Source organism: Drosophila rhopaloa, unplaced genomic scaffold (assembly GCF_018152115.1).
Source record: "Drosophila rhopaloa isolate 14029-0021.01 unplaced genomic scaffold, ASM1815211v1 contig_2, whole genome shotgun sequence".
NCBI lineage: Eukaryota > Metazoa > Arthropoda > Insecta > Diptera > Drosophilidae > Drosophila > Drosophila rhopaloa.
This window is the reverse complement of record NW_025335083.1, coordinates 10,033,401-10,051,914: the sequence shown is the minus strand read 5'-3', so window position 1 is coordinate 10,051,914 and position 18,514 is coordinate 10,033,401. Positions and strand designations below refer to the sequence as shown.

At 36.2% G+C, this 18,514-nt stretch overlaps 2 protein-coding genes across 27 annotated transcripts in view; one reads left to right on the top strand and one right to left on the bottom strand.

Moving 5' to 3' along the window:
• Positions 1-18,514, top strand: part of LOC108038482 (sodium/hydrogen exchanger 3) — a 34,588-nt gene that overhangs the window by 3,238 nt on the left and 12,836 nt on the right. For 15 of the 26 annotated variants that reach the window (XM_017115290.2, XM_017115282.2, XM_044460053.1 and 12 more), the window contains exons 1-11: positions 3,054-3,514; positions 10,568-11,061; positions 12,252-12,459; positions 14,079-14,342; positions 16,080-16,279; positions 16,390-16,510; positions 16,791-16,929; positions 16,989-17,206; positions 17,280-17,572; positions 17,636-17,761; positions 18,091-18,278. In XM_017115290.2, the coding sequence (XP_016970779.1) occupies positions 10,657-11,061; positions 12,252-12,459; positions 14,079-14,342; positions 16,080-16,279; positions 16,390-16,510; positions 16,791-16,929; positions 16,989-17,206; positions 17,280-17,572; positions 17,636-17,761; positions 18,091-18,278 (2,162 nt within the window). In that variant the 5' untranslated portion in view covers positions 3,054-3,514; positions 10,568-10,656. Of the gene's footprint in view, positions 1-3,053; positions 3,515-3,582; positions 3,748-10,567; positions 11,062-12,251; positions 12,460-14,078; positions 14,343-16,079; positions 16,280-16,389; positions 16,511-16,790; positions 16,930-16,988; positions 17,207-17,279; positions 17,573-17,635; positions 17,762-18,090; positions 18,279-18,514 lie in introns of those variants that run through there. The other 11 variants (XM_017115295.2, XM_044460054.1, XM_017115291.2 and 8 more) reach the window with 4 other exon arrangements.
• Positions 1,142-2,377, bottom strand: LOC108038480 (chymotrypsin-like protease CTRL-1). Its single transcript, XM_017115264.1, has 5 exons — positions 2,173-2,377; positions 2,071-2,116; positions 1,846-2,009; positions 1,253-1,756; positions 1,142-1,194 (listed from the first exon to the last, which is right to left on the bottom strand). The coding sequence occupies exons 1-5, from the start codon at positions 2,375-2,377 to the stop codon at positions 1,142-1,144; spliced, it is 972 nt and encodes a 323-aa protein (XP_016970753.1).

Sequence of the window (18,514 nt, the reverse complement as noted above, 5' to 3'; positions counted from 1 at the left end):
TTGTTGACTAAAAATAAATTCCTCTCCGGGAAAGATTAAGTTGTTAACCACTACTAGGTTATTTTTAAGATATTATGGTCGGAAACCACATAAATTGGCATTTTCTTGATCATATACCCAGGTCATAATGATTTATTATTTTAAATGATAATGATTTATTATATAATACAAAATGTATTTAATTTTGCATTTCATAGTTCAAGGTTTAGACACAAGCACACAGTTCGACTCTCTGATTAAGATTAAAATTTTTTTTTATTTTCAGACAAGGTAATGATGAACTTTCCATACGAAAATAAAGACGAATTTTAATAAAAAGAAACAAATAATAGCACGATTTATTTGTTATTTAAAATGTAAGCTTCAAGGAGTTCAAGGTTAAGAAAAAGGCAAACAGATCGACGAACTTTTTTCACAGACTAAAAAATATAGCAGTGTTTTGTTATTCAAAATTTAAGGTTTCCGATATCCAACCCGCGAAACTTTTTATGTTTGTTAAGATAACAACACCGTTCTTGTTAACGCTCTTAATCCCGTAAAGAATGAACTTGTTGCCCAACGATACATTTTCATAGGCACCAAATACTTCACCATTTTGCATAAAGGAGGTTTGTTTGACACAGATTTGATTTTCCTCTACTGCCATTCGAATAGTAGCAGAGCAAGTGTTACGATCAATGACAGTTAAATTTTCATGTTTAAGTTTTAAATTTTCCCAAGAACGGATAATGGCAGTAAGGGACCTTGGTGCTTCTACCGGTTTTTTAAGACCTACACGTAAACATATCGGTGCCAGAAAGTCTGAAATAGGGTAACGCAATTTATGACTAAAAGATGATGGTAAAAATAAATTAACTTACCAGAATATGGCACATTTTGATAAAGTTTGAGCAATGCTATGTCATTAGTGATAATGGGGTAAATTGCAAATTGGGGATGCTTGTGTACTGATTCAACGGAATATCGAACACCGACGAGCGTTACCACTCTACTGCATCGCAAATGAAAAGAAAAAAAATTATTTAAGCGTAAATAAAGTAAAGTAAATAATTTATTTTTGTGCCTTTCTCACAAATTAAACTTTGATAGATCTCAATAACGATTCCAAATAGGTTATTATTTTTTCATTAATAGTTTCTACTTACATTTTCTGGACATCTGTGTCCAAATGACTTGCAACCGTAAGGACAATCCCTTGAAAAAGAAAATAAAAATATTATTCCTTATTACATTTTTCATTGTAAATAATTACGTTTTGTGATAAGGGCGCCATTAGCATAGCTGGGAAGTATATTTACTTTCCAAGGTTGGCGGATAGATCCCTGTTTTTGCGGAGTGTTGCCGCAGTCCTCATCCAAAAAGCGCTCCTGATCGCGATCCTTTTCCGAAATGGTATCTTTTATCCATTGCTTGTAGCTACTAATATTCGTGTAGATGCCATTAGAATTACAATCGGTGCTGCCAAAGCTGACGATTCCAACCTGTGAGCGGAAGTTATTTCCCCGGTATGTAATATTGGCTACCAAAGGACCACCTGAGTCACCGGTGCAAGTGTCGCCTTTATCGGCACCAGCACAGATTTGCGTTTCCCTGTCTGACCAAAAACAGGGTTGGCTACGACGGGAAAGATTAATGGTCTTAAGGATTGAGCTTGTTCCTTCGTTTTCCGTTTTACCCCAGCCGTAGGCAGAGAAATGAACGATTGACCACTGATCAATTTCAATCCCGAAGAAAATGCAAATCGGTCGGATTTGTGCTGCAGGCAAAAGAAGATTGTCACTGATAAATTACGCCAGCTACATATGTATATTCCTTAACATTTTCTTTTTTTTAATGCTATCTTACCGTTGTACACCACTTGTCTGTCCAGTTTCAAAATACCAATATCATTCTTCATACTTAACGCGTTATATTGGTGATGAGGAATGCTGTTGATCACACTATACTTCTCCACTTCTGTGCAACGCCATGATGGGCAGGATTTGTCGTACAGTCCCAATCTCACGAATCTAAACCAATAAAGTTAAAACACTTGTCTAAACAACTTATCAAAGATGTTAGATTGCTTACAATTGATTATTCTCTTTAATGCAGTGGGCGGCGGTCAAGATGAAACCTAGAAAAATAGTGCAAATAAGTGATTAGCTCTTGACTAAAAATAATTATACCAACGTGAGTGTATAAGAGTGCCGCCGCATAAATCTTGAGTAGTATTGCTTATAACTGCTATCCAAGGAGTGGTCCCCAAACGAGCGTTAGTTCCATGAAATATCCTTGGGCTCAATTGAAAGTAACAATTTGCATCAAGAAGCTGTGCTATTCCATCCTGGCGAAAAGCCAAGAAAAACAGGGCTAAAGGAAACACAAAAGACTTCATTCTCATCAAAGAGATCCAAATCAACTGAAAATATGAATCGAAATTTTTTGAAACGAAAGTCTCATGTCTGGCTTATCAAGTATTGCACATATTATTTTTTTGCTCTTCAAGAAGCATATTTTTAACATTTGATAATATGGATTGATTATAGATGTTTTTTTTTGTTGTATGTCGGTTTTAAGTGAGATTTTTGGTTCAACAGTATTCGTAGTACCAGGTTTTAATTATTTTCTTCAAATTGATAAATAAATAAAAATAAAAAAATTAAAATGTTAAAATATAAATAAATTCCAAAGAAACTACAGTATTTTGGTAACTTTAAATATGTACAGTAAATTAGAGGTTTTTCGTAATAGAAATATATTTATATTTTTTGAGTACTACAATTTTGTAATTTATTGCAATTCATTACACAACTGTAATATTATTCATTATATAACTGTAATATTTAATAAATATTTTGGGAAAAATATTTTTGCCATTGCATTTTATATGCTTGTTTTCCTCTCCTCTCCCCCTCTTCCCTTACTTGGCTTTAACATCTGTTATGTCTGTGTGGGTGCCGCCTAACAGACCCACGCTCTGTTAAGTGCTGGAACACTTCTGTTATCGGGCCGATTTCGGTTTCTCCGCTCTTTCAAATATATTTTTCTACGATTTCTCGCATTCGATTCTCGGCTGCAGAGCGCGCAACAATTTTTCGTTCCGACTCGCCGGCGGAAAATTCGATTTTCCATTTTCCATACCAAGTCAAAACGGCAGTATTTATTCGAGAATTATTCGAAAATGTTTCGGGCAACTATTTAAATATGTAAATTGAAACGATAGCAAGCCATGTTTTTTCCTTACTTTTTGAGATGTGTGTTTTTTATGGTGTGTGAACTAAATATGTGCGCCTTTTTTCGTCAATAAATATTAATGCCCATTGCGACGTTTGTCGGGCATAAATTAGAAATCATTATTTATTGCACACGTCTGCAGTGCGAATCAAAACAAAATCAAAAGCGGAGAGAGAGGTGAAAAGTAGAGAAAGAGAGTGGTTGCAAGAGAGTGCAAATAGTGGAAATAGTGAAAAAGATAGAACAGCTGCCGGCTGATTTGTTGCGGAAAAGGAAACAAAGAAAGAAGACGAAAAACGTGCGTAAAGTTGTTATCTGTACAGAGAAAACAAAATATTCCAAGATTTTTTATTTATATTTTTACAGAATCGATCATATGAATTTAATATTGGATTAACATCAAAAACTGTCTTACGAAATTATTATAAGACTATTTACCGAGATACAAGGAAAAATATCTTAAAGATACTTTTGCTAATGTAGATACTTGTTCTGAACGTGTAAATATGTATACGGCTTTTACGTGTGTATGTATGTTTGTATTCCTTGTGTATTTATAGACCATCTTTTATATTTTTTCACGTTTCTAACGACAGCGATTTTTCTCTATTATTTTTTTTTACGTCTAGAAATGGTGCACTTGAGTTTATTTTGGTCTTTTGCCGGCTCAGTCATTTCCCCTTGCTCTCACTTCTCCATTCGCTCTGCTCTACTTATTTGTTCCCGTTTCGCATTCCAAAATACCCATATGTACATATTATATAGTATATAAACATATTTGTTTTTGTTGCTGTTAGTTCTACATATTTTGTTGTTGCCAACCTGATAACATAGAACAGCATGGCAACATACATATTGTCATGCTTCTCGCTTTACGCAAACCCTCTGTTTTTTACTTACTCATCTGTTTTAAAAATTCAGTTCCATCTCAGAGAATCTGTAAAAAGTTGGTTATTCTTAAATTACTTAAATTGTTCTGATATATATTTCATTCCACGAATTTTCTAGACTCAACTAAAGATAATGCCGTGAATTTAATGTTTTAAAATGTGATTACACTTGGACTTTTTTACAAACAAGGGTTTGTTAAATTATAGTCCCAGTCACTTTAAAAAGGGTTTTTATGGAACTTAATTACATATTATTGACTTTTTTTGGGATGGAATGCATTTTTTTTTTAGAAATACGTTTCTTATATTCAAGCATTCCAAAACGTATATTTTTAGTAACATGAATATAACGGCAATATAAATACATTTATATATATATAGGATGTTTTGCCACACATGCCTGTCAAACAAATTTGTTAGTGGAATTAAATCGTCAATCAAGTTGAGTTCATTATTAATTATCAGCCAATAAATTCAGATATGGGCAGACACCGCTCTAATTCCTCTATGAAAATATATGTAAACATTTCTTATCTAACGTGTTTCATTAATTATAAGCCGTTTACCTGTGTAGTAGCTGGCCAGTGTCGTGAGCAACAGGTTAAATTATAACACATAGGAAGGAAGGTATTTTTTCCTATAAAGATTGTTTACCAGAAAAACATTTTTGTTAAGTAACAATCAATTTCAATTACAATTTTTTTTCGATTCGTAGTTTCCTAGAAATGTGTTACCTGCTGACCAGTGCATATCAATAGTAATAAATACCACGAATCCCAATGCTCATTTATATTTTCCTATCTGATAAAATTTGGCATGTCCTTGTACGACAACAAATTAGATTTATGATGAGTCGCTATAATTAGACCTTGACCACAATCGATGTAACAATGGCTTTTGTTATGTAATATACTCGCATACTGTGTCATGTTTAATTTATTTTTGGTTGTAATCAGTTAAAATAATATTCAAGTAGTCTGTACAAATGCTTTTGCCCAAATCTCCATTAAAGAATTAAACAAAATAATTGAAAATCGATTTTAAAGCTTTTAAATACGTCCAGTTGGGGCTGACCAAATACCTAAAATATTTTATCATTAGGGTGATATCATTCTACGCAACTATTATTGTTGTCTATACAAGTAAATATCACTTAAGCTGTGCGCTTTAATTTATTGGTCAACTATTTTAAGTCACAGTAATCCTACCTTACCAGGGATTTGAAATTTATGGAGGTTTATTTATTTAAGGTGAACTTGGGCACGTTCAAAGAACTAAGGACGGAATGCATTATTTTTTATTACTTGTTTATAATTAATTATAAACACTCTTAGTTAATATCTAAACCTGAAAATACCAGGACTAAAAACTTTCTGACTTTCTAAATCAAATTATTTTAAGAAACTTCTATCGAATAATAATTTGTTTGCTCCAAGGAAATAAATTTTATTTGTCGATGTAAAACGAGTTCGCATAATAAATTAAAAAGCTCTTATCAATATTTTTGGTTCTCATCAAATCTGGAACCCCAATAGGGTGTTACCAAAACGTTATCTCCCATTTAAATGGAGCTCAGTGTACCCCAATCAATATATGTATAGACGAATGTATTTCATGAAAATAAATGAAACCCTCAACTGACAATTTCAATGCCGTTTTTAATGGAAGTTTTGTTTTGGGGTTCAAACCCACTTGGCAGTCCGTCTGTAGAAAAACGTCAGGGATTCAGTCAGAAATTTGTCGCAACCACAACATGATTTTGTCTTATTTTGTTGCTTTTCGATTTCACTTTATTTTTTTCTTGGATGTAAATATGTAAATTTTCGTTTGCAACTCTTTTATGTAAATGAACATTTTTTTTTTTGGCTGTGTGGCCAAAAAGGTCTGCACATGACGGATTACATCCCACAATGTTTTTAAATATGATGATGAGATGGATGAAAAAGTGGTAGTTCAGAATTCCTTGTGTAATGTTCCTTGAGCTGAGCCAAATTGACTTTTGTAATTGAACATGTCGAGTTAAATTAGGCTTAGGATGAGGAATGTTTGTGCCAAATCTTTAGGCAGTCCCTTTTAAAGGTAAATGTTTTTCAAGGATTTAAGATAATCGTTTATGCTAAATTATAAGATGTAACTTAAGTTAAAAATAGGCCAAACATTTATTATCAAAATTAATTTTCATCGTTAGTTATAAATCAATCTTAAATTATATGATAAATTATTTTTAAAATTATCCTTTTGAAAATTCTTAACATTTACCTTGAGCGTAAAGTTAATGGTTTTTACTTAATTATATAAGCTGCATTCCCTTAGAAAATATATTTTCTGTTACACAGGTGAAAAAACAAAGTCGTGCCAGTAAATAAATAATGTTCACCGGGCGCTTGACTGCATAATGTCAATAAATATTAAAACCTATCGTTGAATAAAACTCATGCAAATGTTTTCCAAGCTTTTAGACTGATAACATTCATTAACAATGCCACCAACGGTTTATTGAACACCTGCTGGCATCCACTATCGTATTAACTAGCACGACGGAATAAAATCGGAAAAAGTCATTAAAAACTATTTTCGTCGAAATATGGTTTGCAACCGTATAAATATTTGGCGGAAGCCTATCCAATCCACACAGGCCATATTTTGTTGCACCCGTAAACAGTCATTAACCAAGTTAACACAGCCGAAATATCCATAAATACCTATATAAGTGATAATACGCGTTTGGCAATATTTTGTTTAGTGCATCTGGTGCACAGATTTAGTTTTCTGCCAAGTTAGCCAAGGTTTCCAAGTTTGCATTCTGGATCATCGTTTTCAACCGGTTCGAGGTGCTTTTGGCCAGTTTGTACTCTGCCGTTGCACTCGGTTTTGCATTTTTCATAAATCAATTGACTTTGATTTGTTTATAAATAATTTCGCCCTACAACTGCGATGTCATTTTCCATATTCCCTTGTGGCGCATGTTATCGATTAGCCGTCGCCGAAAGCGTAACCTCAAAACGGTTGGGGCAAAGTTCAGGAACCCGCACAAACAGAGTTGACATTAATGGGAGCCGGTGACAACTGGGAAAAAACATTTATTTAACGATCCTTAACTAGAAGGAAAATAAGCGAAAAGAAATCGATTTAATTTAGTATTTTGTTGTTACCTCAAATGCAAATCTTTTCTTATCAAGTACAGTCCCAATTATAGCCAAAAAAAATATTTATAATGCAAATATTTCCATTCCAGGTACAGCCCTATACATCACAGAGAAATATTTCTGATTGGTTTGCATTTTCATGTATTTTTCCTGCCATATTTTGCTAAAAAGTCGTTCGAATGGCGGGGACAGACAAACAATTTCTTGGTGGCTAGCCAAAATATACATCAGGCATATGCATATTATATGTATTCCCAATTGGTTATTTTCCCTATTACAGTATAGATCTTTTTAAAAATCGTTTGACCTTTAAAATATAAATTATTTCCGTTGGCTAAACTTGAACTGTGACCATGAAAGACCATGAAAATCCTCGCCTCAAATATTTACATTTGTATGGGAAATTAGTCGCCCTCACTGGCCAAAACAAACAGAAGTTTATGGTGTGTAGATGGCGGGGGCATCAATCCAATTCACGTCTATACCCCAAAGTGTAAAAGCTCTGCGGACCTGAAGCATAAAGTAAACTCAAATTAAATATTAACACATCTCGGGGGTGTTCGGTGGATAGCGATGTGCGAAGAAATCAATTAAATCGTGGCGCAATTCGTTCGGGCTCAAGGACTTATGGCTACAGTCGTTGGCCCAACATTGTAAGAACAGCAGATATATAGACTCTCCACAGTGGCCATATAGCAATGAAACTTTTCTAGTTGTGTTGCAAAAGTTGCATTGCACTTTTTATTTTCTAAACTTCAAGGAAGTTGCAGTCAAAACTATCCATGAGTTGTCTGCAAAAGGAAACTTTAGTTTCTCTCAGTGCCATAAAGTTTTGAGTTGCCCTGATTAAATAGAAGGCAGCCTTAAATAAAGATATAAAATATAATGTAACTTAAGGACTTCTTTTAAATTATGTATGTTTATTTCTTATGCATTCCACTGTTGCTCTGTTAAGATATAATTTAAATCAAAAGGATTTGCACTCATGCCACTTAAAATTGATTCAGCCAGAACTTGCGGGAAATTGGGTTAACCCTTCGATTAAAGGCGGTTAGTTGCTCAACTGTTAACGGCCAGTAATCAAAATCACTGAACTTGAAACTCTGTGGGCGCTAATCTAATCACCACTGTGCGCCAAATTAGGTTAGTGGGAAAGCCTTGGAAATTCACGACCAATGCCAAAAACAATTGAATATGAGATAGAGGAAGACGCATTGAGGGATAAATCTAAATTGGCCATCCATTTTATATAATGACACAGGCGACAAAACAGCAAACGTACTGGAAGTGTAAACAGATTCAATTGCTCGCTCTAGTCAAGTAATTATTGAGATCGACTCGTACATTGCCCTTCCATTTATCAGCCTCAAATGTGACACTCGTACTGCCCAATTGTTTAATTGAGAGTCTTTATCTCCTGCACTTGATAGATAAGCTTTCGCTACTGTTGCTAATAAAATTTCACCAATAATACAAATCAGATCTTATCGCAGACCAACTGGCTGTTCAACTTAAATTTGTTTACTCTGTTTTATTGTCATATTTACTATTGGTATTAACTTGCTAATTTCGCATGGCGCTAAGTGCACTGGATCTATCCAGTTCGAAAAACAAATATTGTCTGCATGAATGCCTGATAATTTTTTATTAAATCTTTCAACAAACGTGACTGTGAAGAGCTTTGCCAAGTGGGCAAATAAGTGCACTTGAAGTTTACTGTTTTTAGCAAATAAATTGGTAGTTAGCATCGGAAATAAACCGGATTTTTTTAAAATTAGATCTTGTGTTTAAGATTTGGCAGATGATATACTTGAATTCATTAAGAAAAGAATATTATTTTTTATCTAATAGTGTCTGGCGCACACAAAAATACATAAACATCATGTTTAAATTTTACTTTAACCCTAATCTTTTTTTACTTAATTCATTATTTATTTATCCAATCAAGTGAATTTATTACTCCCGCTAATAGTGGAGTAAATGAGTTAATTAAGTTAATTATTTTGAAAATTCATTTTGGAATGCTATTTTTATGCATACTGACATTAGATAAAGCAATTTTATACTAATTAAAATCACTACTACTTCCAAGAACTGCACTCTTATTATTGCCCAAAGTGAATTTATTAAAAACAAGAAAGGAAAGCTAACTTCGGGCGGAGCCGAAGTTGAAATACCCTTGCAGAATATTCTGCAAATTATATTCTCCAAAATTATTCATATGATGCGTTCTTAATACTCATAAAAAATCCCAACTTCCTAACTTTAAAAACACCAAAGTTATGGCATTTCCAATCGTTCAGTTATGTATATGGCAGCTATAGAATATAGTCGGCCGATCCTTATGAAATTTGATATGTCGGATTGATTGGGCAAAAATAAAACCCATAGAAAATCCCTTCCTAACTTAACAAACACTAAAGTTATGGCATTTCCGATCAATCAGTTATATGGCAGCTATAAGATATAGTCGTCCGATCCTTATGAAATTTGGTACGTCGGATTGATTGGCCAAATATAATACCCATAGAGAGTCCCAACTTCCTAACTTAACAAACAGCAGAGTTATGGCATTTCCGATCAATCAGTTATATGGCAGCTATAGGATATAGTCGGCCGATCCCGGCCGTTCCGACTTATATACTGCGTGCAAAGGAAATAAGGGTGTGTGCAAAGTTTCAATTCGATATCTTTAAAACTGAGAGACTAGTTCGCGTAGAAACAGACAGACGGACAGACAGACGGACAGACGGACAGACGGACAGACGGACGGACGGACAGACGGACAGACGGACAGACGGACAGACGGACAGACGGACATGGCTATATCAACTCAGGAGGTGATCCTGATCAAGAATATATATACTTTATAGGGTCGGAGATGTCTCCTTCACTGCGTTGCACACTTTTGACCAAAATTATAATACCCTCTGCAAGGGTATAAATATAATAGTTGGTAACAAAATAAATCCACACTCACTTAAGGTGGATTTATAGAAAATCACTTTGAGCCGGCAATCGAATTTGCGATTTGATTTTAGCACATTTTTATTTGCAATGGTCTCAAAGAGAGTCCGCCATCAATTCAAAGAGAGTTAATCAGCAACCGATGGGTGTAAAAAAACAAATAAAAATGTGAGATTTTATGTGGTATATATGGATTCTGTCCAGAAGTCTTCATGGTTAGTGAAATTTGTGGCTTTTAACCAGTTTCAATTGGTTATTGCGGCAGGTCGGTCGATTTTGGAAGTGATACTAAAAAAAAAGGCAAGCCGAATGTACTGATAATATATTCTGCTTATTTTCTCCTTGCAGTTAACCAAACACAGTAACTAAGAAGGAAACTGGCTTAGTAGACGGACATAATAGCATGCCAGGATTAAAAAAGTAAATACCAGATCACAATGAGCAATCGCACGGAGCAGGATTACGACAGTGCCACTCCGGCGCTGCAACAGCAGATGAATCTGGCGAGAAGAGCCTGCTGGAGGAACCCATCCTCCAGCACCGAGTTACCACCCAGAAATATAGCTTCGGAAACTGATACAATTACCAGTGACGCAGCCCGTCGTTTAGAGCTAGATAAAGAAGCTCAACCACCGAGAGATGAAACCAAAACACGAGTAGAACCACAAATTGCAACCACTACACGCAACACAACATGCACATCCGACTGGCGGGGGATTCTCGGCAAAAGGATGCTGCTCATCTGCGCCTTAATCCTGGTCCTTGGACTTGTCCAGGGGCGGCCCAACACGAGTGCTGCTGTGGGCGTGACGCCAGGCTCGGATGCGGTCACCAAACTAAATGTGAGTATGTCCAATGCGATATCCACAATCCAATTGAATGGCCATTAAGCCTGGCATTACCCGCACATCCGGTGTGCAACGAAAGCTCTTTAGGTGATTGGAATTAAGGCAAAGTGCCGGATTTCGTTGGGACTACAGTAAAACCGAGCTGACAATAACTTTTAAAGACACATTTTTTAAAAAGTCACTCCATAAATCTACTTTATTGTTAATAGCTTTAACTAACAGAATATTTATCTGTTCCAGAATGTTACAAATGAGTTACACAAGTTCCTTATTGCTTTCTCTTTTTTACTAAAAAGTCACCAAGTGTCATAAACTATACTCTTAATTGTAGCTATTAGCACACATTCATCAGATGAAATATCGAAATGTTTATGTGGGAAACTATTTTTCAAGCGTTTTGTTTTTCCTATTTATTATCTTAGAGAAATTTCGAAATATATTTGATGAAGGGTCCCAAATCACCTTTATAAGATGTTTAAATGTTTGGAATATCAAAAGTGACAACTTGGTGATGAACTACAGTTTTAAGACAACCCATGACCAAATTTTTTGTCTAACCACATGATTTCTTATCATAATAAAAAATTGATTTATTAAGTTTTTTGTGATTACTCATTTTATTATTTCTGGATAGCTAAAATAGTTTCCTAAAAAGAGATATCAATAAACTTGTGCGAAGCCCTATTTAATTAGAAATAATTTGACGTCACTACTGAAGCTCTGTGATCCCAAAAGTCGAAACTATTTAATAGATTTATTGACTCGTAAACATCGAAACAATCCCAATGCGTTATTTAGTATTCATTACATACATCCAACATTCTAGTAGTTACCGCACTGACCTATATCAACATTTTAGCTATTTATGGGTAGGAATTGAAAAAGATGACGATTTATTCGCAGAGAAAAAAAATTGACACTTTCGTGTACGAGTTAGTCATTAATAGAAGTGATTGTAATTTTCAATAGCGTGTTTCCGAACGCTAAATTGAACCTTTGATATACCCAACCCACCAGGTCTGGATTTTATTTTCCGCAGTTTATACACCCATGTAAATATTTAATGTTTGCTTTTGCGGGTATTGGAACGGCACGGGGCATTTATCAATTTTCCCCATAGTGTTTTTCAATTATAAACCGCTAATGCCTGAATTATTTCGCTTTTCCTTCCTGCCCAAAAACAGCTGCCCGTGGATGTAGATGTGGGTCTGGCATCAACGCCATCGGCGAGGTTGCCTCGTGCCGAGGCAATGAAATCCAGCGACCAGGATGCGGAGGGCGGCGAAGGACACAAGATGGAAAGGTATCCGATCTCCATCGTGGATTTTGCTCGGGTGAAAACGCCGTTCATCATCGGAATTTGGATTCTATCGGCCAGTATAGCTAAAATAGGTAAGTAAAGTATTTAAATTAAAAAAGTTGCTAGCAACAAATACTGACTTTTTAACTTTCCTAATTTTTATGAAAACGTATTCTCTTTTTCGCGTTTACAAAATTTCCTTAACAACAATTTTAGTAAGGAGTTTAGGCTAAAGGGAAGTTTATTTTCCCATGTAGTACTTTCCAGATAAAAGTTTCAATTTCGGGGCAGACTAGTAATTAATTAATTTATTTAAACTCACCTAGTCCAATTAAAGATTTAAAAATCTTTCTTTAACTTAGTGAAACTAGCCAATTAGCAAGAACCGAGCAGTTTGTGCATAACTAGCGGAAAATGTGGTTTTTCCAAAGAAGCCACGAATCCTTTTCCTGTGAAATCAAAGCCTCAGTGTCTGCTCCTGGGCGTGGGTGTCTGGTTTATTTTCCTTCTGCTGTTGCCAGGCAAAATCAATATGCTTTATGTAATTCCTACGTCTACGACGACGCCATCATGCAGATTTGCGTCAAGTCGGCGACGTAACCGTGTGGGCGTGTGGGTGCGAGTCCTGGCGGAAGGACATTGCATAAGCCCACGATGGATGTATGCAACAAGCCGCAGGACATGGGGCCTTGACCCTGCCCCCGAGCAACAATTGGACCCAAAGGTAGTGCATTAATCATTTACTTTGATTCCCAACAACTTTAAAGCCTACCGAGCATTTATTAAACCGGATTTTAGTTTTGGGTCTATTTATTTCTGCCCCCAATGTCGGCAATTTACCACTGCCAGACAGGTTTATCTGTGGCCCTGCCCCTAACCTTGGCAGCAGGCGAGAGAAAATCCATTTTACCCATCAAGGACGCTGTGAGTTTATTTTCCGCCCCGTGTTTCCATTTCAATTTGGATTTTTGAGTGGGTAGACGCCCAGAAATTTTTGTTGCAATTGGATAAAGACCCAAAAATACTCGAAAAATGATTGCGAATGCCATTTGGCCAAGAAAAAAATATTGGGAAGGTCGATTGTAAAGTTAAAGGTTTGGCATTTAACGAGGAAATAAAAAGTGGTTTACTGCCTGATAAAAACTAGAACATTCTTTAAATGGTATGAAGTATACCAAAATGTTTCATGGATTTTTATTCCATTCCAAATTGTTTAAATATAATTCAAATCATTTTATCTTTTCTTAAAAGTTAGACTTAATTCTTTAACTTTAGGAACCTCCTATAAGTTTCTTAATTAAATTCCAAACACCAAAAATGCAAATTGAGCCCTTACATTTTTAACGAAAATTTTTCCCACCGTTTTGGCTTTGTTTACGAAGCATAATTATCCTTCCTTTTGTGCCCTTGAACCCAAAATATTTCGTAAAGGACTGGGTCAATAAAGCAGAAACGAACGTGGGAGGAGCTGAGGGTAAAGGAACAAAAAAGGGTATATACTAGAGAGAGCCCTCCGTCCAAAACTGTAGGCCCTAGAAATTGCATGCAAATTTGCCATCATTTCCATCAAATTTTCGCTTTTATGGCAGGCGTTTCGTAATTAATGGAAATATTTCGGTCCCACCACCCACAAAATTCTAGCAATTGCGTTGCAGAAATTCTCTTGTTTATCTAGTACTAATATAGTTTATATATTTACAACTTATTTTAGGTTTCCATATGACGCCAAAACTGCATCTAATATTTCCGGAGTCGTGCCTGCTGATTGTCGTGGGCGTGGTCATTGGAGTGGTGCTCTATTTTTGCACCGATGTCGCCGTCTCCCCGCTGACCCCCAATACATTCTTCTTCTATATGCTGCCACCGATTATCCTGGACGCAGGATACTTTATGCCCAATCGATTGTTCTTCGACAACCTGGGCACCATCCTGCTGATGGCGGTGGTCGGAACCATCTTCAACATAGCCACCATCGGTGAGTACAGTAACTCGAGATGGATTGGGTTCCAGTCCTTGGGGGAATTGTCCTGTCGTTTAGTTGATGGCCAAGTAAACAAAGGTGACCGACTGCTTACCTCGGGTGATTCCATCCATCTTTGTCCATCAACTGAAAAACGGACAATGGAAGTTGTCGTTTAGATTCGTCGATTGTGGAAGGTCAATATATTTGTTTGTTTGAATTGGGGTTAGAACATGAGTAAACTCAACTAAATTTATTAATAGCAAACACTGTTTAATGCAGTTTCCATTGAAATATAATCAATATCTGTATTAAGTAAGGTGTTTCGGTTTAGTATTCCCAATGTATTAAGATCACATTTTGTAAAATAGCCACATATTTAAAAATTATTAAATTTTAAAAGCGAATTTCAAAGTTATTTTATTTCAAGATTATTGTTTTTATCGATTTTTTAAAATTTATATATGTTACTTCCATTTGGTGAGTGTTTCTGATGTGTTATTCGTACTTTGAAGTGAATTTAACGCAAACTACGCAATATTTAATCATATTTGAAGTACCTCCAACCTAAACCAAACAAACATGTGAACAGTACTTGTCAAATGGTTGACAATTACAAAAGGTGTCAGCAGCTCCAGCAATTAGACACCTGTCACAGATGAGTAAACAGAAGCTGAATCATCCGAAACCTCCATTGAAAAACTGCCGCCTTGTTGTAACCCCTAATAAATAGAGACAGTGTTCGAGGGGGCGTATTTCTTTTTTCACTGCCAATAAATTAAGCGGCACGCGAGGGGCGTGGCGCCGCCTTTACAAGATGACCGCTTAGACGTGATTTACACAAAGTGTAACAAAACATGGGATTGATGTGGATGCTGCCACCGCAGATGTTGAAGTGCTCTAATAACAAAGACAAAAGGGGGAGTCTAGGTGGGGGAAAAGGGCTGGCAGACGGCAGTTAGATGAATGACCGAAACCGCAAACGGACCGCGGGATATACGCTCCAGTTGCCGCAGTTACCCCTCCAAACATTCAGACTTGCCAATTACTTATGCTTAACAAATTGGATTACATATCACAATGAGCGGACAACGCTCTTAACTTTTCTCTCGCGATTCATTTCGAGAAGTGGAAAATCCGTTTCCATTATTCATTTGAGTTTTGTTATATAAACCTAGATAACAGAGCTGCTTTGTACTGGATTTTAGTGAGAAAGGCAACTAACAATTACTTTAATAAAACAAAAATCAAGTATTCAATTGTTTTTTTTTACATTGCTTTTGAATGTTATGAATTTAAAATTCCTTATAAGTATAAAACAACACTATTGAAATATGACCAATGCACATTTGAATTTTCAAATAATCTAAAAATAAGTAATTAACGACACATTGCCCTACACAATTGAAATCGTTAGAAAGCTTTTTCAGCTTACATTATTTTCTGGTGCCACAATTTGTGCTTATTGAAGAGCCCCACAAGTAACATTATTGCAAACATTCAATTTGCGTCGTTGCAAATTCAATTATTCTTGGAAGAGCAGGCTTATCAATTGACTTAAGTGACATGGATATGCATTTGAAAAACAACAAACTGCAGCAATGTCAATGCCACACGAACGGCCATCGATTGGCCGGTATCTAATTAAGTACAAGAAGCACTCCGGGAAATTGATGGGTTGGAAATTGATTACATACCCGTTGCATCCTCTGATTTTCTTTATAATACCCCTTTTTTCCTTCTCCCTTCAAGGTGGGTCGTTGTACGCCTGCGGAGTGATGGGAATTTACGGGGAGGGTGAGACTCCGGGTCTGATGGACGTATTCCTATTTGCCTCCCTCATATCCGCCGTGGATCCGGTGGCTGTTTTGGCCGTATTCGAGGAGATACACGTCAATGAGATCCTGTACATTGTCGTCTTTGGCGAGTCCTTGCTGAATGATGCCGTTACGGTAAGATAGGTTTATTGATTGCGACTGTGGGCGAGATGGATATGGGCGCAATTAAGTCAACAGGTCCCCGACATGGTTAACTGAATTTGAGTCTCCCTTCTGCCCCCCAGGTTGTGATGTACCACATGATGGAGTCCTACAATGAAATTGGTTTGGATAAAATCATCGCCCAGGACATTGCCAGCGGTGTGGGTTCCTTCTTTGTGGTTGCACTGGGTGGCACTGCCATAGGTGAGTGCATATTTTCAAATCTATTTTGCTAAATTAATTAGATTTTGCATACCCAACCTATTCTGAATTTCACAGATAGAGTGAATTCGATATTATTGGTGATTCAAATTGAATGATTTATCCCAAAACACGTTTTTGCATACATAGTACTACTATTATTTCAAAACATATGCTATACATTTTTTTTTGGTATTCATCTAATGATTTGTTTTAAACTATATATTTGTATATTAAATATTAATTATTCAATTGTATTTATATTTTTTTTTAATGTCTGCAGGCATCATCTGGGGCTTCCTAACTGGTTTGGTGACCAGATTCACAGATCATGTTCGTGTCATAGAACCTATTTTCATATTCGTGATGGCTTACTTGGCCTATCTCAATGCGGAAATCTTTCACATGAGCGGCATTTTAGCGTGAGTTTTGTAAAGTAAACCCTATTTCTTATATATTTCTAATATAAATTAATCGACAGCATCACTTTTTGTGGTATAACGATGAAAAACTACGTGGAATCGAATATTTCACAAAAGTCTCATACGACTGTTAAATATGCCTTGAAGATGTTGTCCAGTTCGGCGGAGACCATTATCTTTATGTTCTTGGGTGTGGCCACTGTGAACAATAAGCACGTATGGAATACGTGGTTCGTGGTGCTGACCATTGCCTTTTGCTCTGTGTTTCGAGTTATTGGTAAATATTTTTAGATAATATTAATGTAAAACCAACTCTGCATCTATTTTAATTCATATTAATATCCGTTTAGGTGTCATTTGGCTATCAGCTCTTGCCAATCGCTTTCGCCTGCACAAATTGTCCAGGGTGGATCAGTTTGTGATGTCCTACGGTGGTTTGCGTGGTGCTGTGGCCTTTGCCCTTGTGCTGCTGGTTGATGAGAATGTGGTCAAGCAGAAGAACATGTTTGTTACCACCACGATAGCTGTGATTTACTTTACCGTCTTCTTGCAAGGCATCACCATCAAGCCACTGGTCAAGATCCTTAATGTGAAACGTGCAAACAAACGCAAGCCAACCATGAATGAGCGCATTCATGAAAGGGTTAGTTATTTACACAGTTACAAGTTAAATTTATTACCTTACTCAATAATTTTTTTCTTTTAGTTCATGGATCACTTAATGGCTGGCATTGAGGATATTGTGGGCAAGACAGGCAACTACAATGTGCGTGATAAGTTCAAGCGTTTCGACAATCGCTTCATTCGCCCGCTGCTGATCAGAGATCTCAAGGTATTATATAGAATAAAGTGGGAAAATTGAGTTTGAAATTTCTAGAAATTAGACACTAAATCTAAACCTAAACTGCCACTCAGGAAATAAATGAATTGCATTTATTGGACCATATTCCAATGCAAAGTTATGAGCGAGCATTGAACAAGAATAGACGAGGGAGTACATTCGATACAGATGAAAAGTTAAAAAGGCAGCGCCGCAAATCAAGTTTCTACTCAAAAAAAGAAGAAACCTAATACATACGAAGACAATATTTAGTAATAAGAACATTAATAAAATTCAAGTCAAGTTTTACCGATTGATTATTTTTTTCGATCCTAATTTAGGGCGCTGAGCCGAAGATCATCGAGACGTACTCCAAACTGACAATGCGCGATGCCATGGAGGTGATGAGGCGGAATCCATCCACCATTGGCCAGATGACGGGCACCGAATCAATGAGCGCCCTTTTCCGGAATTATACCAATAACTACATTGGGGGCAGGTGGGCACCGCCAACCATATACACCACCTGGTAAACGAATTTTGGATCGAACGATATCTTGCCTGTACTCACACCGAAATTATCGTATATTGCATGAGTACGAATAAATTCGAAATTAATGTAGCTAATTTTTTCCGAACTTTAGCATGAACTTGCACAAACTTTAGTTTAAACCAATTGGCCACTAACAAACTGAACACGAACACAGGTGTCACAGAAATCTCTTATTTATGTAAAGATTTTTGTGACATCTCTAACTATAGAAT